Genomic DNA, 27,659 nt, shown 5'->3' on the forward strand with positions numbered 1-27,659 from the left:
CATACCGATAAGGGCATGCATCTGCTCACGCCATCCATCAGAATCGGTGCTCATACAAAGATGATTCCCCTCGATAGGAAGATCGGCGATCATAGCAATATCCTGGAGCGTCACGGTCATCTCCCCGGTCCGAAGATGGAAACTGTGTGTCTTCGGCCTCGAACAATCAACAAGCGCGGTGATTGCTACAGCATTGAGGGGTGGCGTTGACCGGCTGACCAACTGAATGAAAGGGAGGAGTCCTGTCTTCCTTACATACGGTATGTACTGCTCATCATAGCGCATCCCCCCAAGGTTGACCCCGTGAGACCGAATCATTAGAGGTTGAAGCTCCTACGAACAAGCAAATCAGCAAATTACATATGGGGCATTTATGTTTGAAATAAACACGAAATTCATCATACCGGCCACTTTCATTATTACCGCTGCTGCACCGACATAAAGTACGCCCGGTGTTGATGGTCCCAGTGATCATCGAGAAGCCAAACCATCCTACAAATTTCGAACAAGTAACATACGTTAGCTTACTCCCTATACTTCCTAATATATGTATCCAAAACAATATAATGTTCTATAATGGTTTCATGTAAATAACATCTCAACATATGTATCCAAATCATTCTTGTCAATACAAATATCTTTTCAATAGAAATAAACTAAACTAGGCCTACTTTATGCAAGATTCAATACGAATATCTTTTCAATACAAGTAACATCTCAACATATATATATCCAAAGCATCCTAGCTATGTGCATCCTGTCAATACGAATATCTTTGGTCTTATATGACTTTGCAACTTGTCGGCGTGTTTATGCGTATGTGTGTTGGTGTCGGCTGTGTGCATCCTAGCTATGCAGAGGTCGGATGTGCGCTCATTGTGTTTGTATCTTCTTAATGCTTCATTCCGAGTCAATAAAATCCATCCTTTATCAAAAAATATCCAAAGCATATCTTTTCAATACAAATAAACTAAACTAGGGTTACAAAATAATTACATGTCATCTACAAATCTTGAAGTCCCACAAATTTATATGCATGCAACATTCTAATCTAATCAAACAAGGGTTCCACAAATCTATATACATGCAACATTTTAATCTAATCAAACAAAGGTTCCATAAATCTTCAAAATAAGATACATTATATGGTTAGATAGAAGGGGATCGAAGGAGAGTACCTTCTAAGATGGATTGGTGAAGAAATCCATGAATCAAATCGTCAGATTTGAAGGGTTTGGGAGAGAGGATTGAGAGGGGGAGAGGAGGCAGCCACAACCACCGCTGCTTCTGTAACTAAACGGATGGGGTGGGGTGGGGGAGGGCGAGCGGGCTGCATCTAAGTCACAGTGCAACACCTACGAGCACACCTGCGAGCTAGGCGCTCCACCGTTGGGTGTGTCGCCTGCATGTCAAGCGCCACTCAAACGGTCAGCTAAGTGAATTTTTTTCAAGGTAGTTCATTTTGTAAAATGATTTTGTTCACAAGTTAAAATTGTCAAATTTGCCGTTTGGCGTGCGCTTCTGTTGTTAAAAAAAGAAAGATCGGCAGAGCGTGTGAAGAAGGGGGGATGTTCCTTACTCACGAAGCCAAACTAGACGAGACGAGACGATCGAGCTAGTACTACTAGCTAGCTGCGCAGGCAGTGTGTGATGACGTCCGACTGGACCGGTGTAAGATGAAGTGACGGGTCTGCTCTCGCCCTTGACCAGACCAGACCAGAGTAGCGCTCATGGTCTCACTCTCTCACCTCACACCCGAATCAACGCGTGCGCGTTCTCCACTGCAAGCATGCATTAGTGCACACGTTCCAAAGCACGCCAGCAGCACCCAGCACGTCCCTCCAAAACACTAGCCTAGCTACTCACTCGGTCTCACTCCACGAGAGCATATCGGGTGATACGGCCTATATGGTGATACGATGCACCGGTGCATTCTGGACCACTAGATGACGTTCAGTGGGACAGGATGCATGCACATGAGTTGGCCAGCAATCCCACTTTAAAATATGCAAAATACACCCCGAAGTATGTTCTTAATTAAACGTGAGGCCTTTTCCCATACTAGTCTACCAGCTGCACTTTCGTTGACCGTTCGAACAATGCATCAGTTTCAATGTGCAAACACACATTGACAGAATTTATTTTGTTGAACTTTATCGATAATTGAAAAACGGTACTTTTATAGATTATCATAATAGAAAGTAATATAAAAGGTAAAAAATACAAGAGAATTAGTATGAAAATTGGCAGCCTTAACATACCAAACTAGTCTGTTATTGTTCATGGACAGACTTTTTTATTTTTTTATTACTTTCAATTATGAAAATCTATAAAAGTACTATTTTAAATTTTTGTGGCTGGTCTTCACAAATTCCATGTTTTTAAAATGTGTTTTAAGCGTATTTTAAAATGTCATAAAATTCGGATAAAACGTTTCGCACGCACATCTCGACATTCTACGTTCTCGCAAAGTTGTTTCGCGAAAAACCGACAACTTTTGTGTCGCGTGTGAAAAAGACAAATTTAAGTGTTTTAAAAAGGCTTTTCACAAGTCATCTTTTTATATTTTTCACACAAGCAACACAAATTGCTGGTTTTCCGTGAAACTTGGCATGCCCACGTAGAATATAGAGATGTATGGGTCAAATTTTTCTTTGGAAATTTTTGTCACCTTTTTTTAGGAAAACTTTTTCCCATGGCAGGAGCATATATATGCTCCCATGTGCCAAAGTGGATCTCCTCATCTCACATATGCTGTTAAATATGGACAAGTCCGAGGAAATCGACATCTTTATATTCTGATTGTTTCAAGCCTCACACTCAGTTAAGAGTATATCAAGGGTGTTATTTGAATATTTCCCGATGGAGGAGCTGGGCATCACATGCATATTCATCCCGTCCTTCCGACCATGATCTAATGGTTCATGATAGACTGGAGCACCGTATCACCTGACTGGCCGTATCACTAGATACTTTCTCCTCACTCCACAGTCCACTGCTCAGAGTGAAGAAGGACCGTCTCTTCCGTAGAAACGTCGCCCCCTCTCCTCCATAGCTTGCAGCTTCCTCTTGCCAAATGTAAGTCAGTCTCTCTCTCTTTCTCTACATTTTCTCGCATGTACCATCTATGAATCGCACGTTGGATCCTCACTCCGGTCAATCGTTCAGCCGGGCGCAAACCCGCCGGAGATCTATGGCGGACCACAAGAAACCGGCAGACCAGCAGAACAAGAGGCAGCGGGTTTCCGAGAACGCCGAGAGCAGCAGCAAGAAGTTCAGCATCAAGGAGGTAGTTGGCTCGGGGGTCACGGGGACGCGGCCGTTTGCATCGCCCAGTCCAGTTGCCAAGGCAAAGCCAATCGCGGTGGTGAAGCCAACGGCCGCTATGGTGGCAGTAACCGGTCCAGTGGCCACCATGGCACCGGCATCGGCGGAGCCCAGTCCGGTTGCCAAGGCGAAGCCAACGGCCGCTACGGTGACAGTGACCGGTCCAGTGGCCACCATGGCACCGGCACCGCCCAGTCCGGTTGCCATGAAGATGCCTACGCCGGCGGCGCCCAGTCCCGTGGTCACCATGGCACCGGCAACGGCACCGCCCAGTCCAATGGCCACCATGACACCGGCGCAGGTGGCGCCCAGTCCGGTGGCTACGAAGACGCCGGCGCCGGCGGAGCCCAGTGCAGTGGCCACCATGGCACCGGCACAGGTGGTGCCCAGTCAGGTGGACACGAAGACGCCGGCGCCAGCGGAGCCCAGTGCAGTGGCCACGAAGACCCCGGCGCCGGCGGCTCCCAGCCCAGTTGCTACGGCGATGCCGGCCGCCGTGGTGAACCCGCCGGCCACGGTGAAGCATGAGCCGGAAGACGGAGGGGTGCTCGAACTCGACGAACAAGTAACAGCAGCCATGGTAGCCGTGGCACCAGCGGAAGAGGAGGCCGCCATCTTAGAGGTGAAGAAGAAGTGGCTTCACTGCGCCGCGTGCCCTGCTCCCCTCAAGCGTCCCATATTCATGGTAATACATAGTCGAACTAACCGAAATGTCCGTAAAAAAGCAAGGTTGATTCATAGACATGCATGGATTTGTGGATTGCAGTGCGGGAATGGACACGTCGTGTGCTGCGCCTGCGGCGGCGGCGGCAATGGCAATGGCGACGGCGGAGCGAACAAGCACTGTGATTTGTGCGGCCGCGCCACCGCCTACACCCACATCCCCTACATGGACGGCCTGGTCGACGCGTACCAGGTGCCGTGCCCCTACAGGAATTTCGGCTGCGCGAGGTCCATCGCCTACCACTCGGCCGCGGAGCACCTGGACAAGTGCGCGCACGCGCCCTGCTACTGCTTCGAGTGCGCGTTCCAGGGCTCGCCGGCAAGCCTCCTGCGCCACCTCACGGAGGAGTCCGGCCGGCATTGTTGGCCCATGGAGAAGATCAAGTACCAGATCTGCCGCCCGCTCGTCGTGCCGGCGTCGGAGCACCGCCTTCTGCTTGTGGCGGAGGAGGACGGCCGCGTGTTCCTCCTGGCCGTGGGCGCGGGGAGGGGCGCCGCCGGCGTCCGCCCCGTCAACGTCGTGTGCGTCAGGGGCAATGTCGACGCCGACGCGAGGCCGGTGTACACAGGCGTGCTCTGGGTGGATGGCCCTCCGGCCGCCGCAGGCCACCTCAGGAGCAGCTTCCAGCTGAAAGGCGACGTGGCGAACTGCGGAGTCCCCGGCGAGGTGGACATGGAGCACGGGCGCCTCCATGCGCATGTCAATCCGGAGATGCTGCACGGGGAGTCCAAAGAGATTCATCTGCGCATTTGCATTACCAAGTTCTGGTGAATTAGCTAGCCCCCGAGTTAAGGTGAACGAATCACTGCAGACCGTATTGTCAGTAGTACGTTAGTTGCTGCGTGCTGTTCTATTTTGGTTGGGTCCGTGTGTGCTATAGCTGTCCATTCCCAGTGGCTTTATACATGAACCATGGTTATGGGCCTTCACTAATTATCATCCGATGATTCGCCCTTGAGTGAAATGCGTTGAAGAACCCAATTTTTGAGTAAGACCTGTGAGAGAGGATTTGGGGCACACGGGTCTGGGCACGCGGATTCTTTGCCGTTGAAGTTGGTCTCTGTATTTCGTGTATTCGTCGGTGCATATCAGTACACATTCGCATCGTAAAGTTAAAGTATTAAACTTGTTTCTGTTGACTCGTTTACAAAGGTCCGTATATTTCGATAAACAGTTCCTGTAAAAATGGTACTAAAACGCTAGACTTTTGCTGAAAGAGTTCAATGTGTTCTTCTCTCCATATATGTTCTATAAGTATCCACTGCTTCTCCTCTTCTTTTTATTTTGAAAGGTCCAGCATCGTTGGCATTCCATTGATAATAGCAAGAGAGCAACTCCATTGATAATAGCAAGAGAGCAACGGAAATCGATATGATGGTGAAGGTCCTAGGAGCAAAACAACAAGGTGGTAAAAGGTCCTAAGACCAGAAGACCCGAAGGTCAAAGAAAAAGAAAAAACATCAGCCCCAATAGCCGTAGCACAACACCCCAAAGAAAACCACACAAGACAACACAGCTCCGATTCCGGTGGTGAACTGCGAAGAGAGTAGGCAAGGTTAGCGTCACATAGGATCGCCGAACGAACCACCTATCACACGTCATTGTATACCATCGGTGCCCTGCCACCGCGGCTTCGATTTCACAGCAACAAACAGTCAAGGCAACCCCACGGACAAGACGGAGAAGAAGAGCCGACTACCACGACCAATGCCACGCCTTCGACATGCTCACTACCGTCATTGTTGCCACATAAGTCACCGTGCACGTCCAGTCGTAGGAAGCACCAATGGGAACAATGTTCAAGACGACGCCGCCGCCCGACCCTGCAGCAGGATCCGGGCTTTCACCCGAAGAAATTGATCTGCGAGTAGAGGCTATGAAATTCCCTATGACGCCTCCAAGGATGATAACGACGCCCACGGGCGCCGTCGCTGCCGGCCGGCCTGCACCAGCCAGGCTTTCACCCAGGGCGGCCACTCCCAGGCAGCAGGCCGAGGTCGACCCGTGCCTCCACTGGACCGCGCACCCCCCACACAGCAAGCGCACCACCGTTGTGTAGGGCCACCAGCTAGCCTCCCGACGACGGGCCTCCAGAGACCAGATCGGGTCCTACACCCCGCATCCAACTGCGGCCGGAGCCTCCCTGCTCCAGCACCGCCCCCGTTCGCGAATCGGCCGCGGTCACCACGCGCCGCTACACCTAGATCCGCGTGTTGGGTAACGTAGTAATTTCAAAAAAATTCCTACGCACACGCAAGATCATGGTGATGCATAGCAACGAGAGGGGAGAGTGTTGTCTACGTACCCTCGTAGACCGAAAGCGGAAGCGTTTAACACAACGCGGGTGATGTAGTCGTACGTCTTCACGATGCGACCGATCAAGTACCGAACGCACGGCACCTCCGAGTTCAGCACACGTTCAGCTCGATGACGTCCCTCGAACTCCGATCCAGCCGAGTGTTGAGGGAGAGTTTCGTCAGCACGACGGCGTGGTGACAATGTTGATGTTCTACCGACGCAGGGCTTCGCCTAAGCACCGCTACGATATTATCGAGGTATAATATGGTGGAGGGGGGCACCGCACACGGCTAAGAGATCAATGATCAATTGTGTGTCTAGAGGTGCCCCCTGCCCCCGTATATAAAGGTGCAAGGGGGGGGGGGGGTTCGGCCGGCCTAAGGGAGAGGCGCGCCAGGAGGAGTCCTACTCCTACCGGGAGTAGGACTCCCCCCTTTTCCATGTTGGACTAGGAGAGAGAGGGGGAAGAGGTGGAGGGGAGGAAGGAAAGCGGGGGGGGGGGGGCGCCCCCCTCTCCTTGTCCTATTCGGATTGGGGGGGGGGAGGGGCGTGCGGCCCTGCCCTGGCCTCCTCTCCTCTCTTCCACCTAGGCCCACTAAGGCCCATTAAGTTACCGGGGGGGTTCCGGTAACCTCCCGGTACTCCGAAAAAATCCCGATTTCACCCGGAACACTTCCGATGTCCAAACATAGGCTTCCAATATATCAATCTTTATGTCTCGACCATTTTGAGACTCCTCGTCATGTCTGTGATCACATCCGGGACTCCGAACAACCTTCGGTACATCAAAACATATAAACTCATAATATAATTGTCATCGTAACGTTAAGCGTGCGGACCCTACGGGTTCGAGAACTATGTAGACATGACCGAGACACCTCTCCGGTCAATAACCAATAGCGGAACCTGGATGCTCATATTGGTTCCTACATATTCTACGAAGATCTTTATCGGTCAGACCGCATAACAACATACGTTGTTCCCTTTGTCATCGGTATGTTACTTGCCCGAGATTCGATCGTCGGTATCTCGATACCTAGTTCAATCTCGTTACCGGCAAGTCTCTTTACTCGTTCCGTAATACATCATCCCGCAACTAACTCATTAGTCACAATGCTTGCAAGGCTTATAGTGATGTGTATTACTGAGTGGGCCCAGAGATACCTCTCCGACAATCGGAGTGACAAATCCTAATCTCGAAATACGCCAACCCAACAAGTACCTTTGGAGACACCTGTAGAGCACCTTTATAATCACCCAGTTACGTTGTGACGTTTGGTAGCACACAAAGTGTTCCTCCGGTAAACGGGAGTTGCATAATCTCATAGTCATAGGAACATGTATAAGTCATGAAGAAAGCAATAGCAACATACTAAACGATCGAGTGCTAAGCTAACGGAATGGGTCAAGTCAATCACATCATTCTCCTAATGATGTGATCCCGTTAATCAAATAACAACTCATGTCTATGGCTAGGAAACATAACCATCTTTGATCAACGAGCTAGTCAAGTAGAGGCATACTAGTGACACTCTGTTTGTCTATGTATTCACACATGTATTATGTTTCCGGTTAATACAATTCTAGCATGAATAATAAACATTTATCATGATATAAGGAAATAAATAATAACTTTATTATTGCCTCTAGGGCATATTTCCTTCAGTCTCCCACTTGCACTAGAGTCAATAATCTAGATTACACAGTAATGATTCTTACACCCATGGAGTCTTGGTGCTGATCATGTTTTGCTCGTGGAAGAGGCTTAGTCAACGGGTCTGCAACATTCAGATCCGTATGTATCTTGCAAATTTCTATGTCTCCCACCTGGACTAAATCCCGGATGGAATTGAAGCGTCTTTTGATGTGCTTGGTTCTCTTGTGAAATCTGGATTCCTTTGCTAAGGCAATTGCACCAGTATTGTCACAAAAGATTTTCATTGGTCCCGATGCACTAGGTATGACACCTAGATCGGATATGAACTCCTTCATCCAGACTCCTTCATTTGCTGCTTCCGAAGCAGCTATGTACTCCGCTTCACACGTAGATCCCGCCACGACACTTTGCTTAGAACTGCACCAACTGACAGCTCCACCGTTCAATGTAAACACGTATCCGGTTTGCGATTTAGAATCGTCCGGATCAGTGTCAAAGCTTGCATCAACGTAACCATTTACGATGAGCTCTTTGTCACCTCCATAAACGAGAAACATATCCTTAGTCCTTTTCAGGTATTTCAGGATGTTCTTGACCGCTGTCCAGTGATCCACTCCTGGATTACTTTGGTACCTCCCTGCTAAACTTATAGCAAGGCACACATCAGGTCTGGTACACAGCATTGCATACATGATAGAGCCTATGGCTGAAGCATAGGGAACATCTTTCATCTTCTCTCTATCTTCTGCAGTGGTCGGGCATTGAGTCTTACTCAATCTCACACCTTGTAATACAGGCAAGAACCCTTTCTTTGCTTGATCCATTTTGAACTTCTTCAAAACTTTGTCAAGGTATGTGCTTTGTGAAAGTCCAATTAAGCGTCTTGATCTATCTCTATAGATCTTGATGCCCAATATATATGCAGCTTCACCGAGGTCTTTCATTGAAAAACTCTTATTCAAGTATCCCTTTATGCTATCCAGAAATTCTATATCATTTCCAATTAGCAATATGTCATCCACATATAATATCAGAAATGCTACTGAGCTCCCACTCACTTTCTTGTAAATACAGGCTTCTCCAAAAGTCTGTATAAAACCAAATGCTTTGATCACACTATCAAAGCGTTTATTCCAACTCCGAGAGGCTTGCACCAGTCCATAAATGGATCGCTGGAGCTTGCACACTTTGTTAGCTCCCTTTGGATCGACAAAACCTTCCGGTTGCATCATATACAACTCTTCTTCCAGAAATCCATTCAGGAATGCAGTTTTGACATCCATTTGCCAAATTTCATAATCATAAAATGCGGCAATTGCTAACATGATTCGGACAGACTTAAGCATCGCTACGGGTGAGAAGGTCTCATCGTAGTCAATCCCTTGAACTTGTCGAAAACCTTTCGCAACAAGTCGAGCTTTATAGACAGTAACATTACCGTCAGCGTCAGTCTTCTTCTTGAAGATCCATTTATTTTCAATGGCTTGCCGATCATCGGGCAAGTCAACCAAAGTCCATACTTTGTTCTCATACATGGATCCCATCTCGGATTTCATGGCCTCAAGCCATTTTGCGGAATCTGGGCTCACCATCGCTTCTTCATAGTTCGTAGGTTCGTCATGGTCTAGTAACATAACCTCCAGAACAGGATTACCGTACCACTCTGGTGCGGATCTTAATCTGGTTGACCTACGAGGTTCAGTAATAACTTGATCTGAAGTTTCATGATCATTATCATTAACTTCCTCACTAATTGGTGTAGGTGTCGCAGAAACTGATTTCTGTGATGATCTACTTTCCAATAAGGGAGCAGGTACAGTTACCTCATCAAGTTCTACTTTCCCCCCACTCACTTCTTTCGAGAGAAACTCCTTCTCTAGAAAGGATCCATTCTTAGCAACGAATGTCTTGCCTTCGGATCTGTGATAGAAGGTGTACCCAACAGTCTCCTTTGGGTATCCTATGAAGACACATTTCTCCGATTTAGGTTCGAGCTTATCAGGTTGAAGTTTCTTCACATAAGCATCGCAACCCCAAACTTTAAGATACGACAACTTTGGTTTCTTGCCAAACCATAGTTCATAAGGCGTCGTTTCAACGGATTTTGATGGTGCCCTATTTAGAGTGAATGCAGCCGTCTCTAAAGCAGAACCCCAAAACGATAGCGGTAAATCAGTAAGAGACATCATAGATCGCACCATATCTAGTAAAGTACGATTACGACGTTCGGACACACCATTACGTTGTGGTGTTCCGGGTGGCGTGAGTTGCGAAACTATTCCGCATTGTTTCAAATGTAGGCCAAACTCGTAACTCAAATATTCTCCTCCACGATCTGATCGTAGAAACTTTATTTTCTTGTTACGATGATTTTCAACTTCGCTCTGAAATTCTTTGAACTTTTCAAATGTTTCAGACTTATGTTTCATTAAGTAGATATACCCATATCTGCTCAAATCATCTGTGAAGGTGAGAAAATAACGATATCCGCCACGAGCCTCAATATTCATCGGACCACATACATCTGTATGTATGATTTCCAACAAATTAGTTGCTCTCTCCATAGTACCGGAGAACGGTGTTTTAGTCATCTTGCCCATGAGACACGGTTCGCAAGTACCAAGTGATTCATAATCAAGTGATTCCAAAAGTCCATCATTATGGAGTTTCTTCATGCGCTTTACACCGATATGACCTAAACGGCAGTGCCACAAATAAGTTGCACTATCATTATCAACTCTGCATCTTTTGGCTTCGACATTATGAATATGTGTGTCACTACTACCGAGATTCATTAAAAATAGACCACTCTTCAAGGGTGCATGACCATAAAAGATATTACTCATATAAATAGAACAACCATTATTCTCTGATTTAAATGAATAACCGTCTCGCATCAAACAAGATCCAGATATAATGTTCATGCTCAACGCTGGCACCAAATAACAATTATTTAGGTCTAATACTAATCCCGAAGGTAGATGTAGAGGTAGCGTGCCGACGGCGATCACATCGACTTTGGAACCATTTCCCACGCGCATCGTCACCTCGTCCTTAACCAATCTTCGCTTAATCCGTAGCCCCTGTTTCGAGTTGCAAATATTAGCAACAGAACCAGTATCAAATACCCAGGTGCTACTGCGAGCATTAGTAAGGTACACATCAATAACATGTATATCACATATACCTTTGTTCACCTTGCCATCCTTCTTATCCGCCAAATACTTGGGGCAGTTCCGCTTCCAGTGACCAGTCTGCTTGCAGTAGAAGCACTCAGTCTCAGGCTTAGGTCCAGACTTGGGTTTCTTCTCCTGAACAGCAACTTGCTTGCTGTTCTTCTTGAAGTTCCCCTTCTTCTTCCCTTTGCCCTTTTTCTTGAAACTAGTGGTCTTATTGACCATCAACACTTGATGCTCCTTTTTGATTTCTACCTCCGCTGCCTTTAGCATTGCGAAGAGCTCGGGAATTGTCTTATTCATCCCTTGCATGTTATAGTTCATCACGAAGCTCTTGTAGCTTGGTGGCAGTGATTGAAGAATTCTGTCAATGACGCTATCATCCGGAAGATTAACTCCCAGTTGAATCAAGTGATTATTATACCCAGACATTTTGAGTATATGCTCACTGACAGAACTATTCTCTTCCATCTTGCAGCTGTAGAACTTATTGGAGACTTCATATCTCTCAATCCGGGCATTTGCTTGAAATATTAACTTCAACTCCTGGAACATCTCATATGCTCCATGACGTTCAAAACGTCGTTGAAGACCCGGTTCTAAGCCGTAAAGCATGGCACACTGAACTATCGAGTAGTCATCAGCTTTGCTCTGCCAGACGTTCATAACTTCTGGTGTTGCTCTTGCAGCAGGCCTGGCACCCAGCGGTGCTTCCAGGACGTAATTCTTCTGTGCAGCAATGAGGATAATCCTCAAGTTACGGACCCAGTCCGTGTAATTGCTACCATCATCTTTCAACTTTGCTTTCTCAAGGAACGCATTAAAATTCAACGGAACAACAGCACGGGCCATCTATCTACAATTAACATAGACAAGCAAGATACTATCAGGTACTAAGTTCATGATAAATTTAAGTTCTATTAATCATATTACTTAAGAACTCCCACTTAGATAGACATCTCTCTAATCATCTAAGTGATTACGTGATCCAAATCAACTAAACCATAACCGATCATCACGTGAAATGGAGTAGTTTTCAATGGTGAACATCACTATGTTGATCATATCTACTATATGATTCACGCTCGACCTTTCGGTCTCAGTGTTCCGAGGCCATATCTGCATATGCTAGGCTCGTCAAGTTTAACCTGAGTATTCCGCGTGTGCAACTGTTTTGCACCCGTTGTATTTGAACGTAGAGCCTATCACACCCGATCATCACGTGGTGTCTCAGCACGAAGAACTTTCGCAACGGTGCATACTCAGGGAGAACACTTTTATCTTGAAATTTTAGTGAGAGATCATCTTATAATGCTACCGTCAATCAAAGCAAGATAAGATGCATAAAAGATAAACATCACATGCAATCAATATAAGTGATATGATATGGCCATCATCATCTTGTGCTTGTGATCTCCATCTCCGAAGCACCGTCATGATCACCATCGTCACCGGCGCGACACCTTGATCTCCATCGTAGCATCGTTGTCGTCTCGCCAACTATTGCTTTTACGACTATCGCTACCGCTTAGTGATAAAGTAAAACAATTACATGGCGATTGCATTGCATACAATAAAGCGACAACCATATGGCTCCTGCCAGTTGCCGATAACTCGGTTACAAAACATGATCATCTCATACAATAAAATATAGCATCATGTCTTGACCATATCACATCACAACATGCCCTGCAAAAACAAGTTAGACGTCCTCTACTTTGTTGTTGCAAGTTTTACGTGGCTGCTACGGGCTTAGCAAGAACCGTTCTTACCTACGCATCAAAACCACAACGATAGTTTGTCAAGTTGGTGCTGTTTTAACCTTCGCAAGGACCGGGCGTAGCCACACTCGGTTCAACTAAAGTGAGAGAGACAGACACCCGCCAGTCACCTTTAAGCAACGAGTGCTCGCAACGGTGAAACCAGTCTCGCGTAAGCGTACACGTAATGTCGGTCCGGGCCGCTTCATCTCACAATACCGCTGAACCAAAATATGACATGCTGGTAAGCAGTATGACTTATATCGCCCACAACTCACTTGTGTTCTACTCGTGCATATAACATCAACGCATAAAACCTGGCTCGGATGCCACTGTTGGGTAACGTAGTAATTTCAAATTTTTTCCTACGCACACGCAAGATCATGGTGATGCATAGCAACGAGAGGGGAGAGTGTTGTCTACGTACCCTCGTAGACTGAAAGCGGAAGCGTTTAACACAACGCGGTTGATGTAGTCGTACGTCTTCACGATGCGACCGATCAAGTACCGAACGCACGACACCTCCGAGTTCAGCACACGTTCAGCTCGATGACGCCCCTCGAACTCCGATCCAGCCGAGTGTTGAGGGAGAGTTTCGTCAGCACGACGGCGTGGTGACAATGTTGATGTTCTACCAACGCAGGGCTTCGCCTAAGCACCGCTACGATATTATCGAGGTGTAATATGGTGGAGGGGGGCACCGCACACGGCTAAGAGATCAATGATCAATTGTGTGTCTAGAGGTGCCCCCTGCCCCCGTATATAAAGGTGCAAGGGGGGGGGGGTTCAGCCGGCCTAAGGGAGAGGCGCGCCAGGAGGAGTCCTACTCCTACCGGGAGTAGGACTCCCCCCTTTTCCATGTTGGACTAGGAGAGAGAGGGGGAAGAGGTGGAGGGGAGGAAGGAAAGGGGGGCGCCGCCCCCCTCTCCTTGTCCTATTCGGATTGGGGGGGGGAGGGGCGTGCGGCCCTGCCCTGGCCTCCTATCCTCTCTTCCACCTAGGCCCACTAAGGCCCATTAAGTTACCGGGGGGGGGGGGTGGTTCCGGTAACCTCCCGGTACTCCGGAAAAATCCCGATTTCACCCGGAACACTTCCGATGTCCAAACATAGGCTTCCAATATATCAATCTTTATGTCTCGACCATTTTGAGACTCCTAGTCATGTCTGTGATCACATCCGGGACTCCGAACAACCTTCGGTACATCAAAACATATAAACTCATAATATAATTGTCATCGTAACGTTAAGCGTGCGGACCCTACGGGTTCGAGAACTATGTAGACATGACCGAGACACCTCTGCGGTCAATAACCAATAGCGGAACCTGGATGCTCATATTGGTTCCTACATATTCTACGAAGATCTTTATCGGTCAGACCGCATAACAACATACGTTGTTCCCTTTGTCATCGGTATGTTACTGTTGGAAATATGCCCTAGAGGCAATAATAAATGGTTATTATTATATTTCTTTGTTCATGGTAATTGTCTATTATTCATGCTATAATTGTATTGTCCGGAAATCGTAATACATGTGTGAATACATAGACCACAACGTGTCCCTAGTAAGCCTCTAGTTGACTAGCTCGTTGATCAGCAGATAGTCATGGTTTCCTGACTATGGACATTGGATGTCATTGATAACGGGATCACATCATTAGGAGAATGATGTGATGGACAAGACCCAATCCTAAGCATAGCATAAAAGATCGTGTAGTTTCGTTTGCTAGAGCTTTTCCAATGTCAAGTATATTTTCCTTAGACCATGAGATCGTGCAACTCCCGGATACCGTAGGAGTGCTTTGGGTGTGCCAAACGTCACAACGTAACTGGGTGACTATAAAGGTGCACTACGGGTATCTCCGAAAGTGTCTGTTGGGCTGGCACGGATCGAGACTGGGATTTGTCACTCCGTGTGACGGAGAGGTATCTCTGGGCCCACTCGGTAATGCATCATCATAATGAGCTCAATGTGACTAAGGCGTTAGTCACGGGATCATGCATTGCGGCACGAGTAAAGAGACTTGCCGGTAACGAGATTGAACAAGGTATTGGGATACCGACGATCGAATCTCGGGCAAGTAACATACCGATTGACAAAGGGAATTGTATACCGGATTGATTGAATCCTCGACACCGTGGTTCATCCGATGAGATCATCGTGGAACATGTGGGAGCCAACATGGGTATCCAGATCCCGCTGTTGGTTATTGACCGGAGAGGCATCTCGGTCATGTCTGCATGTCTCCCGAACCCGTAGGGTCTACACACTTAAGGTTCGGTGACGCTAGGGTTGTAGAGATAGATGTATGCGGAAACCCGAAAGTTGTTCGGAGTCCCGGATGAGATCCCGGACGTCACGAGAGGTTCCGGAATGGTCCGGAGGTGAAGAATTATATATAGGAAGTGAAGTTTCGGCCACCGGGAAAGTTTCGGGGGTTACCGGTATTGTACCAGGACCACCGGAAGGGTCCCGGGGGTCCACCGGGTGGGGCCACCTATCCCGGAGGGCCCCATGGGCTGAAAGTGGAAGGGAACCAGCCCCTAGTGGGCTGGGCGCCCCCCATGGGCCTCCCCCCATGCGCCTAGGGTTGGGAACCCTAGGGTGGGGGGACTTCCCCCTTGCCTTGGGGGGCAAGGCAACCCCTTGGCCGCCGCCCCCAACCCTAGATGGGTTTTGGCCGGCCCCCCTCCCATGGGGGCCTATATAAAGGGGGGGGGGGGAAGGGAGGGCAGCAACCCCACAGCCTTGGGCGCCTCCCTCCTCCCCTGCAACACCTCTCTCTCTCTCTCGCAGAAGCTCGGCAAAGCCCTGCCGGAGACCCGCTACATCCACCACCACGCCGTCGTGCTGTTGGATCTCCATCAACCTCTCCTTCCCCCTTGCTGGATCAAGAAGGAGGAGACGTTGCTGCACCGTACGTGTGTTGAACGCGGAGGTGCCGTCCGTTCGGCACTCGGTCATCGGTGATTTGGATCACGGCGAGTACGACTCCGTCATCCACGTTCATTGGAACGCTTCCGCTCGCGATCTACAAGGGTATGTAGATGCACTCCCTTCCCCTCGTTGCTAGTATACTCCATAGATGCATCTTGGTGAACGTAGGAAAATTTTAAAATTATGCTACGATTCCCAACAGTGGCATCATGAGCCAGGCCTATGCGTAGTTACTATGCACGAGTAGAACACAAAGCAGTTGTGGGCGTTGAGTTTGCCAATTCTTCTTGCCGCTACTAGTCGTTTCTTGTTTCGGCGGCATTGTAGGATGAAGCGGCCCGGACCGACCTTACACGTACGCTTACGTGAGACAGGTTCCACCGACTGACATGCACTAGATGCATAAGGTGGCTAGCGGGTGTCTGTCTCTCCTACTTTAGTCGGAACGGATTCGATGAAAAGGGTCCTTATGAAGGGTAAATAGAAATTGGCAAATCACGTTGTGGTCATACGTAGGTAAGAAAACGTTCTTGCTAGAAACCTACAAACCACGTAAAAACTTGCAACAACAATTAGAGGACGTCTAACTTGTTTTTGCAGCAAGTGCTATGTGATGTGATATGGCCAGAAGATGTGATGAATGATATATGTGATGTATGAGATTGATCATATTCTTGTAATAGGAATCACGACTTGCATGTCGATGAGTATGACAACCGGCAGGAGCCATAGGAGTTGTCTTTATTATTTTGCATGACCTGCGTGTCATTGAATAACGCCATGTAATTTACTTTACTTTGTTGCTAAACGCGTTAGCCATAGAAGTAGAAGTAATCGTTGGCGTGACGACTTCATGAAGACACAATGATGGAGATCATGGTGTCATGCCGGTGACGAAGATGATCATGGTGCCCCGAAGATGGAGATCAAAGGAGCATGATGATATTGGCCATATCATGTCACTATTTGATTGCATGTGATGTTTATCATGTTTTTGCATCTTATTTGCTTAGAACGACGGTAGTAAGTAAGATGATCCCTTATAATAATTTCAAGAAAGTGTTCACCCTAACTGTGCACCGTTGCGAAGGTTCGTTGTTTCGAAGCACCACGTGATGATCGGGTGTGATAGATTCTAACGTTCGAATACAACGGGTGTTGACGAGCCTAGCATGTACAGACATGGCCTCGGAACACACGCAATACACTTAGGTTGACTTGACGAGCCTAGCATGTACAACATGGCCTCGGAACACGGAGGACCGAAAGGTCGAGCATGAGTTGTATAGAAGATACGATCAACATGGAGATGTTCACCGATCTTGACTCCGTCTCACGTGATGATCGGACACGACCTAGTTAACTCGGATCATGTTTCACTTAGATGACTAGAGGGATGTCTATCTGAGTGGGAGTTGATTAAATAATTTGATTAGATGAACTTAATTATCATGAACTTAGTCTAAAATCTTTACACTATGTATTGTAGATCAAATGGCCAACGTTGTCCTCAATTTCAACGCGTTCCTAGAGAAAACCAAGCTGAAAGATGATGGCAGCAACTATACGGACTGGGTCCGGAACCTGAGACTCATCCTCATAGTAGCCAAGAAAGATTATGTCTTAGAAGCACCGCTAGGTGATGCACCAATCCCACAGAACCAAGACGTTATGAACGCTTGGCAATCACGTGCTGATGATTACTCCCTCGTTCAGTGCGGCATGCTTTACAGCTTAGAACCGGGTCTCCAAAAGCGTTTTGAGAAACATGGAGCATATGAGATGTTCGAGGAGCTGAAACTGGTTTTTCAAGCTCATGCCCGGGTCGAGAGATATGATGTCTCCGACAAGTTCTTCAGCTGTAAAATGGAGGAGAACAGTTCTGTTAGTGAGCACATACTCAGAATGTCTGGGTTGCACAACCGCTTGTCTCAGCTGGGAGTTAATCTCCCGGATGACGCGGTCATTGACAGAATCCTCCAGTCGCTTCCACCAAGCTACAAGAGCTTTGTGATGAACTACAATATGCAGGGGATGGAAAAGACCATTCCCGAGGTATATTCAATGCTGAAATCAGCGGAAGGGGAGATCAGAAAAGAACATCAAGTGTTGATGGTGAATAAAACCACTAAGTTCAAGAAGGGCAAGGGTAAGAAGAACTTCAAGAAGGACGGCAAGGGAGTTGCCGCGCCCGGTAAACCAGTTACTGGGAAGAAGTCAAAGAATGGACCCAAGCCCGAGACTGAGTGCTTTTATTGCAAGGGAAGTGGTCACTGGAAGCGGAACTGCCCCAAATACTTAGCGGACAAGAAGAAGGCCGGCAACACCAAAGGTATATATGATATACATGTAATTGATGTGTACCTTACCAGTACTCGTAGTAGCTCCTGGGTATTTGATACCAGTGCGGTTGCTCATATTTGTAACTCAAAACAGGAACTACGGAATAAACGGAGACTGGCGAAGGACGAGGTGACGATGCGCGTCGGGAATGGTTCCAAGGTTGATGTGATCGCCGTCGGCACGCTACCTCTGCATCTACCCACAGGATTAGTTTTGAACCTCAATAATTGTTATTTAGTGCCAGCTTTGAGCATGAACATTGTATTTGGATCTCGTTTAATTCGAGATGGCTACTCATTTAAATCCGAGAATAATGGTTGTTCTATTTATTTGAGAGATATGTTTTATGGTCATGCCCCGCTGGTCAATGGTTTATTTTTGATGAATCTCGAACGTGATGTTACACATGTTCATAGTGTGAATACCAAAAGATGTAAAGTTGATAACGATAGTCCCACATACTTGTGGCACTGCCGCCTTGGTCACATTGGTGTCAGCGCATGAAGAAGCTCCATGCAGATGGACTTTTGGAGTCTCTTGATTACGAATCATTTGACACGTGCGAACCATGCCTCATGGGTAAGATGACCAAGACTCCGTTCTCCGGAACAATGGAGCGAGCAACCAACTTATTGGAAATCATACATACCGATGTGTGTGGTCCAATGAGTGTTGAGGCTCGCGGAGGATATCGTTATGTTCTCACTCTCACTAATGATTTAAGTAGATATGGGTATGTCTACCTAATGAAACACAAGTCTGAAACCTTTGAAAAGTTCAAGGAATTTCAGAGTGAAGTTGAGAATCAACGTGACAGGAAAATAAAATTCTTACGATCAGATCGTGGTGGAGAATATTTAAGTCACGAGTTTGGTGCACACTTAAGGAAATGTGGAATAGTTTCACAACTCACGCCGCCTGGAACACCTCAGAGAAATGGTGTGTCCGAACGTCGTAATCGCACTCTATTGGATATGGTGCGATCTATGATGTCTCTTACCGATTTACCGCTCTCATTTTGGGGCTATGCTTTAGAGACTGCCGCATTCACTTTAAATAGGGCTCCGTCGAAATCCGTCGAGACGACACTGTATGAATTAGGGTTTGGGAAGAAACCTAAGCTGTCGTTTCTATAAGTTTGGGGATGCGATGCTTATGTCAAGAAACTTCAACCTGAAAAGCTCGAACCCAAATCGGAAAAATGCGTCTTCATAGGATACCCTAAGGAAACTATTGGGTATACCTTCTAACTCAGATCCGAAGGCAAGATCTTCGTTGCAAAGAACGGGTCCTTTCTGGAGAAGGAGTTTCTCTCGAAAGAATTGAGTGGGAGGAAAGTGGAACTTGATGAGGTGATAGTCACCCCTTCCGAACCGGAAAGTAGCGCAGCGCGGGAAAATGTTCCTGTGGTGCCTACACCGACTGGGGAGGAAGTTAATGATGATGATCATGAAGCTACAGATCAAGTCACTGAACTTCGTAGGTCCACAAGGACACGTTCCGCACCAGAGTGGTACGGCAACCCTGTCCTGGAAATCATGTTGTTAGACAACGGTGAACCTTCGAACTATGAAGAAGCGATGGCGGGCTCGGATTCCGACAAATGGCTAGAAGCCATGAAATCCGAGATAGAATCCATGTATGAAAACAAAGTATGGACTTTGACTGACTTGCCCGATGAGCGGCGAGCCATAGAAAACAAATGGATCTTTAAGAAGAAGACGGACGCGGATGGTAATGTGACCATCTACAAAGCTCGACTTGTCGCTAAGCGTTATCGACAAGTTCAAGGGGTTGACTACGATGAGACTTTCTCACCCGTAGCGAAGCTGAAGTCTGTCCGAATCATGTTAGCAATTGCCGCATACTATGATTATGAGATATGGCAGATGGACGTCAAAACGGCATTCCTTAATGGCTTCCTTAAGGAAGAGTTGTATATGATGCAGCCGGAAGGTTTTGTTGATCCTAAGAATGCTAACAAAGTATGCAAGCTCCAGCGCTCAATCTATGGGCTGGTGCAAGCATCTCGGAGTTGGAACATTCGCTTTGATGAGATGATCAAAGCGTTTGGGTTTACACAGACTTATGGAGAAGCCTGTGTTTACAAGAAAGTGAGTGGGAGCTCTGTAGCATTTCTCATATTATATGTGGATGACATACTATTGATGGGAAATGATATAGAATTATTGGAAAGTATAAAGGCCTATTTGAATAAGTGTTTTTCAATGAAGGACCTTGGAGAAGCTGCTTATATATTAGGCATCAAGATCTATAGAGATAGATCGAGACGCCTCATTGGTCTTTCACAGAGTACATACCTTGACAAGATATTGAAGAAGTTCAATATGGATCAGTCCAAGAAGGGGTTCTTGCCTGTATTGCAAGGTGTGCAATTGAGCAAGGCTCAATGCCCGACCACGACAGAAGATATAGAAAAGATGAGTGTCATCCCCTATGCCTTGGCCATAGGGTCTATTATGTATGCCATGCTGTGTACCAGACCTGATGTAAACCTTGCCGTAAGTTTGGTAGGAAGGTACCAAAGTAATCCCGGCATGGAACACTGGACAGCGGTCAAGAATATCCTGAAGTACCTGAAGAGGACTAAGGATATGTTTCTCGTTTATGGAGGTGACGAAGAGCTCGTCGTAAAGGGTTACGTCGACGCTAGCTACGACACAGATCTGGATGACTCGAAGTCACAGACCGGATACGTGTATATATTGAATGGAGGAGCAGTAAGCTGGTGCAGTTGCAAGCAAAGCGTCGTGGCGGGATCTACATGTGAAGCGGAGTACATGGCAGCCTCGGAGGCAGCACAGGAAGCAGTCTGGATGAAGGAGTTCATTACCGACCTAGGGGTGATTCCCAATGCGTCGGGCCCGATGACTCTCTTCTATGACAACACTGGAGCTATTGCCCTTGCGAAGGAGCCCAGGTTTCACAGGAAGACCAGGCATATCAAGCGTCGCTTCAACTCCATTCGTGAAAGTGTTCAAAATGGAGACATAGATATTTGTAAAGTACATACGGACCTGAATGTAGCAGATCCGTTGACTAAACCTCTCCCTAGGGCAAAACATGATCAACACCAGGACGCAATGTGTGTTCGATTCATCACAATGTAACTAGATTATTGACTCTAGTGCAAGTGGGAGACTGTTGGAAATATGCCCTAGAGGCAATAATAAATGGTTATTATTATATTTCTTTGTTCATGGTAATTGTCTATTATTCATGCTATAATTGTATTGTCCGGAAATCGTAATACATGTGTGAATACATAGACCACAACGTGTCCCTAGTAAGCCTCTAGTTGACTAGCTCGTTGATCAACAGATAGTCATGGTTTCCTGACTATGGACATTGGATGTCATTGATAACGGGATCACATCATTAGGAGAATGATGTGATGGACAAGACCCAATCCTAAGCATAGCATAAAAGATCGTGTAGTTTCGTTTGCTAGAGCTTTTCCAATGTCAAGTATCTTTTCCTTAGACCATGAGATCGTGCAACTCCCGGATACCGTAGGAGTGCTTTGGGTGTGCCAAACGTCACAACGTAACTGGGTGACTATAAAGGTGCACTACGGGTATCTCCGAAAGTGTCTGTTGGGTTGGCACGGATCGAGACTGGGATTTGTCACTCCGTGTGACGGAGAGGTATCTCTGGGCCCACTCGGTAATGCATCATCATAATGAGCTCAATGTGACTAAGGCGTTAGTCATGGGATCATGCATTACGGCACGAGTAAAGAGACTTGCCGGTAACGAGATTGAACAAGGTATTGGGATACCGACGATTGAATCTCGGGCAAGTAACATACCGATTGACAAAGGGAATTGTATACCGGATTGATTGAATCCTCGACACCGTGGTTCATCCGATGAGATCATCGTGGAACATGTGGGAGCCAACATGGGTATCCAGATCACGCTGTTGGTTATTGACCGGAGAGGCGTCTCGGTCATGTCTGCATGTCTCCCGAACCCGTAGGGTCTACACACTTAAGGTTCGGTGACGCTAGGGTTGTAGAGATAGATGTATGCGGAAACCCAAAAGTTGTTCGGAGTCCCGGATGAGATCCCGGACGTCACGAGAGGTTCCGGAATGGTCCGGAGGTGAAGAATTATATATAGGAAGTCAAGTTTCGGCCACCAGGAAAGTTTCGGGGGTTACCGGTATTGTACCGGGACCACCGGAAGGGTCCCGGGGGTCCACCGGGTGGGGCCACCTATCCCGGAGGGCCCCATGGGCTGAAAGTGGAAGGGAACCAGCCCCTAGTGGGCTGGGCGCCCCCCATGGGCCTCCCCCCATGCGCCTAGGGTTGGGAACCCTAGGGTGGGGGGACTTCCCCCTTGCCTTGGGGGGCAAGGCAACCCCTTCCACCCCTTGGCCGCCGCCCCCCCAACCCTAGATGGGTTTTGGCCGGCCCCCCTCCCAAGGGGGGCCTATATAAAGGGGGGGGAGGGAGGGCAGCAACCCCACAGCCTTGGGCGCCTCCCTCCTCCCCTGCAACACCTCTCTCTCTCTCTCTCGCAGAAGCTCGGCAAAGCCCTGCCGGAGACCCGCTACATCCACCACCACGCCGTCGTGCTGTTGGATCTCCATCAACATCTCCTTCCCCCTTGCTGGATCAAGAAGGAGGAGACTTCGCTGCACCGTACGTGTGTTGAACGTGGAGGTGCCGTCCGTTCGGCACTCGGTCATCGGTGATTTGTATCACGGCGAGTACGACTCCGTCATCCACGTTCATTGGAACGCTTCCGCTCGCGATCTACAAGGGTATGTAGATGCACTCCCTTCCCCTTGTTGCTAGTATACTCCATAGATGCATCTTGGTGAACGTAGGAAAATTTTAAAATTATGCTACGATTCCCAACAGTTACTTGCCCAAGATTCGATCGTCGGTATCTCGATACCTAGTTCAATCTCGTTACCGGCAAGTCTCTTTACTCGTTCCGTAATACATCATCCCGCAACTAACTCATTAGTCACAATGCTTGCAAGGCTTATAGTGATGTGTATTACTGAGTGGGCCCAGAGATACCTCTCCGACAATCGGAGTGACAAATCCTAATCTCGAAATACGCCAACCCAGCAAGTACCTTTGGAGACACCTGTAGAGCACCTTTATAATCACCCAGTTACGTTGTGACATTTGGTAGCTCACAAAGTGTTCCTCCGGTAAACGGGAGTTGCATAATCTCATAGTCATAGGAACATGTATAAGTCATAAAGAAAGGAATAGCAACATACTAAACGATCGAGTGCTAAGCTAACGGATTGGGTCAAGTCAATCACATCATTCTCCTAATGATGTGATCCCGTTAATCAAATAACAACTCATGTCTATGGCTAGGAAACATAACCATCTTTGATCAATGAGCTAGTCAAGTAGAGGCATACTAGTGACACTCTGTTTGTCTATGTATTCACACATGTATTATGTTTCCGGTTAATACAATTCTAGCATGAATAATAAACATTTATCATGATATAAGGAAATGAATAATAACTTTATTATTGCCTCTAGGGCATATTTCCTTCACCGTGCTGCCTAGAGGCCTCCAGCCCAGCACGCCTCCTACATTCTAGATCAGCGCATCCTGGAGCCCCATGCGCGACCCTCGTGACCGGCACGCCGCATATCGGCGCGGAAGCGACGCCTAAGCACCATGTGCATGCGGCTACCCGGATCTGGCCGTCGCGCCATGTTGCAACCACCGCACGCCGCGCTCCCCTGCAAACGAGCGCTCCTGCGAGCCCGCGGGCGCCCATCGCCTCCGCCGGCTCCAGCTTACCTCATGCCTCCGCGAGCCATGCGCTCCCGCGCGCCTCCGCCAGCTCGCCACACCGTCCCAACACCCCCTGCAGACGAGCGCCCTGCACCGCCCGAGCTGCACGAGAGGGCGAAACCGAGAGGCCCACCGCCGACGACCCCATGCGTGATTTTCCCGGCTGCGGAGGGGGATGGAGGCGGGGGGAGGGGGAAGTTCGGGGGCGGCTAGGGTTAGCGCCCGAGTCGACCGCGGGAGGGCGACGCAGGGCTCCACAACACGATAAGCATGTATTCTCTTTTTAGAACTCTTGTGCTTCTCTTTTTAGAACTCTTGTGTTCTAATAGTACAGCTGGTGGCACAATGAAAGGCATAATCTGGAACTTGCGGGGGTTCGGGCAGAGGGAATGCCGGCGGCTACTTATAGAATATATTCGAGAACAGCGTCTGGACTTTGTGGGGTTACAGGAAACAATACGATCCGCCTTCTCGCAGACAAAGGTAGATTCGCTTGGGGGCGCCACGGCCTTCCAGTGCGAGTGGGTGCCGGCCGTGGGTCGATCAGGGGGAATTCTTTTGGGAGTAAATAAAGAGACTTTCGATGGTATATCCTTCTCTAGGGGCGAATTCTTCTTGGGTGCTGAGATGGTACAGAGGAACAACAACTTCAAATGGGAGCTCCTCGTAGTCTACGGCCCGGCTGACCACTCTAAATCATTGGAGTTTCTGAGCGAAATTCATAGTAAAATCTTAGCCTCGCCAAACCCTATGGTGATGGGGGGTGGGGATTTTAATCTTATTAGATCAAGCGAGGATAAGAGTAACAAGAGGGTTAATAATCAAGGCAAGGCTTGGTTGACACCTTCAGTAATTGGGTGGCGGACCTTCACTTGATCGAGCTGCAGCGCGCGGGAGCTCGTTTTACGTGGAAAAATAACCAAGACAACCCAGTCAGGTGTGTCTTGGATCGGGTTTTTGTTTCCACGGAATGGGAAGCTAAGCTCCCTGCCTGTTCACTAGTAGCTGAGACCCGCCTTGGCTCGGACCACTGTCCGCTCATCTTGCACTCCGGGGAGGAGTTTCGTAGGCCGGCGAAGTGGTTCTTTTTTGAACGACAATGGCTCTTACGGGCGGGCTTTGCGGAGGGGATGACTAGGATTTGGGTAGCGGCGAGGGTGAATCGACCACACCGCTATGGACCTCTCTGTGATGCACTCGATGAGTGGAAACGCTGTATTTGTAGATCCTGGCATTACCTTAGAGGATTGGGGGCTAATGTGGGAGGTCAGACGCAGGTTTGTAAGGAGGCTTTGCTCTCGGATATCAAAGCCCTTGATGTTAAGGCGGACACGGTGGGATTGTCGTAGGATGAATGGGCGCGAAGATATGCGGCTGAGGACGAAATGGTTTTTATACTCACATGCGAGGACATATATTGGCAACAAAGAGGGCAATAAAGATGAGTGTTTAAAGGGGACGCGAGTACGGAATTTTCCCATGCCGTCGCAAATGGCCGGCATCGGAGATGTGCGATCAGAATCTTGAAGGAGGGGGATACCATCTTATCCGAAATGGGTGAGCTGCGAGTGCATATATATGAGAGCTAATGATATCCACATCCGTGGAGCGGCATCTCTTGGGCCGCAGATGTGGGAGGGTACCCATGTGGTGTTGGAGATCGACAATCTAGAGCTCATCCGTCCCTTCACATATGTGGAGGTCACGAATAACTTAAAGGCGATGAGAGGGAACACGGCTCCTGGTCCAAGCGGCTTCCCCGTCACTTTCTACAAGAAATTCAGGCATTTAGTGGGGTCCCAATTCGTGAATCTGGTCTAGGAGTTTACGCTCGGTAGAATTGACGTGAAATGTTTGAACTACAGGGTTTTGGCCCTTCTTCCCAAAGTCCAGGGTGCAGACAATATCTGGCAATTCCGCCCCATTACTCTCATCAATGTGAGCTTTAGGCTCCTCGCAAAAGGGTTTGCGACGCGCCTTGCTCCGGTTGCCAATAAAGTGGTGGACCCCTGCCAAACCGCCTTTATCCAGCGATGAAGTATTTTGGATGGTGTTGCAGTCCTCCATGAGGTTCTTCATGAGATTTGGCGAACCAATGAAGAAGTGTTCATTCTTAAGATAGACTTTGAGAAAGCATACGATCGGGTGAGGTGGGAGTTCTTGGAAGAGGTGCTAAGGGAGAAAGGCTTTGATCCACTTTGGATTAGTTGGATGCGTCAGTTGGTTAGAGGGGGACAAATGGCCGTCAATATCAATGGGCACATTGGTTCGTATTTCAGGAACAAGCGAGGGGTGAGGCAAGGAGATCCTATCTCCCTGCTACTATTTAACATCCTTGTCGATGCCCTGGTTGGCATCCTGAACCAGGCAAAGGAGGCGGGTCACATTTCTGGGGTTTTGTCCACCATCATCCCAGGGGGGATTTCACACTTACAATATGCAGACGACACCCTCATCTTTATAAAGAATTCTGAGAGGGAGATTGTTAACCTTAAATTTTTTGTCATGTGCTTCGAGGAGATGTCGGGTCTTAAAATTAGCTTTGAAAAGAGTGATGCCTTCGTCACTAGAGGAGACCTGGAATCCCAATTCCGGCCGGCCCACATGATGAATTGCGAATTGGGATCTATTCCGATGAAATAATTGGGGTTACCGATCTCTTCTAGGGCTCTTTCTATGGGGGATTTTCAACTAGTGGTGGACAATACTGCGGTTAGGGTGGAACCTTGGCAGGGTAAGCTACTGGCCTCTGCCGGGCGGCTGGTCCTTGTCAATGATTGCCTAACAAACATACCTCTGTTTGTCATGGGCTTTTATCTCCTGAGGGACGGAATCCATGATAAGCTGAATAGGATCCGATCCTGTTTCTTTTGGGCGAAGGAAAACGACAAACAAAAATATCACATGGTTAGTTGGGACAACATTTGTCAGCCCAAGGAAGTGGGTGGCTTGGGGGGTCATTAATACCAAGATAATGAATTGGTGCCTTATGAAAAAATGGGCTTGGAAAATCCTAACCGGCAAGGGGGGCTATGGTTAGATATATTCCATACAAAATACTTACAACCGGGGAGTGTCGAGTTTCGCACTAATGTCAAGTTATCTTAGTTTGCTCGGGATATTAAAAAGGTCCAGCCGTTGCTTCACCTAGGGACAAAATTTGGCGTCCACAATGGCAAAACGGGATGCTTTTGGACGGACCTATAGTGGGGGACGCAAATCTTCAGAGACACATTTCCGCTCCTGTTTACTATCTCAGATAATCCAGATGCAAAGGTCGCGGATATGTGGCGTCAGGGTAGATGGGAACCACGGTTCCGGCGATCTCTAGGACCCTTGGAGGTCTCGGAACAGGAACAGATGCGTGATAACTTACAAGGTTTTCAACTTTTGCCTGGCTAGGACGAGGTGAGCTGGCGCCTTGAACCTTCGGGGTGTTTTTCTACGGGCCCTTTATATAAGGAGACCTTCAAAAAATACGACTCCATGTGACTTATCGGGGATATGGAAGGCACGGATGCCAGCGAAGATTAAAATCTTCTTGTGGCAGGCGGCGCATAATAGAATCACTAGTGGGGATCAGGTGCAAAAAAGAAGGGGCCTGGGTGATGGTAAATGCATTTGGTGTGGA

At 47.9% G+C, this 27,659-nt stretch overlaps 1 protein-coding gene across 1 annotated transcript; it reads left to right on the top strand.

Annotated features, from left to right (window-relative positions):
• The first annotated feature begins 2,924 nt into the window (after positions 1–2,924).
• Positions 2,925–5,162, top strand: LOC123099684 (uncharacterized). Its single transcript, XM_044521795.1, has 3 exons — positions 2,925–3,078; positions 3,169–4,012; positions 4,094–5,162. The coding sequence occupies exons 2-3, from the start codon at positions 3,194–3,196 to the stop codon at positions 4,820–4,822; spliced, it is 1,548 nt and encodes a 515-aa protein (XP_044377730.1). The 5' UTR covers positions 2,925–3,078; positions 3,169–3,193; the 3' UTR covers positions 4,823–5,162.
• The last annotated feature ends 22,497 nt before the right edge of the window (positions 5,163–27,659 follow it).

The sequence above is a fragment of the Triticum aestivum genome, chromosome 4D, assembly GCF_018294505.1.
Source record: "Triticum aestivum cultivar Chinese Spring chromosome 4D, IWGSC CS RefSeq v2.1, whole genome shotgun sequence".
Classification (NCBI taxonomy): domain Eukaryota; kingdom Viridiplantae; phylum Streptophyta; class Magnoliopsida; order Poales; family Poaceae; genus Triticum; species Triticum aestivum.

What these genes read in the sequence shown, in the direction of transcription:
- LOC123099684 (XM_044521795.1), top strand. Translation starts at nt 3,194, where the DNA reads ATGGCGGACCACAAGAAACCGGCAGACCAGCAGAACAAGAGGCAGCGG. An exon ending in TCAAGCGTCCCATATTCATG is followed by an intron (nt 4,013 to 4,093) that starts GTAATACATAGT and finishes TGTGGATTGCAG; the next exon opens with TGCGGGAATGGACACGTCGT.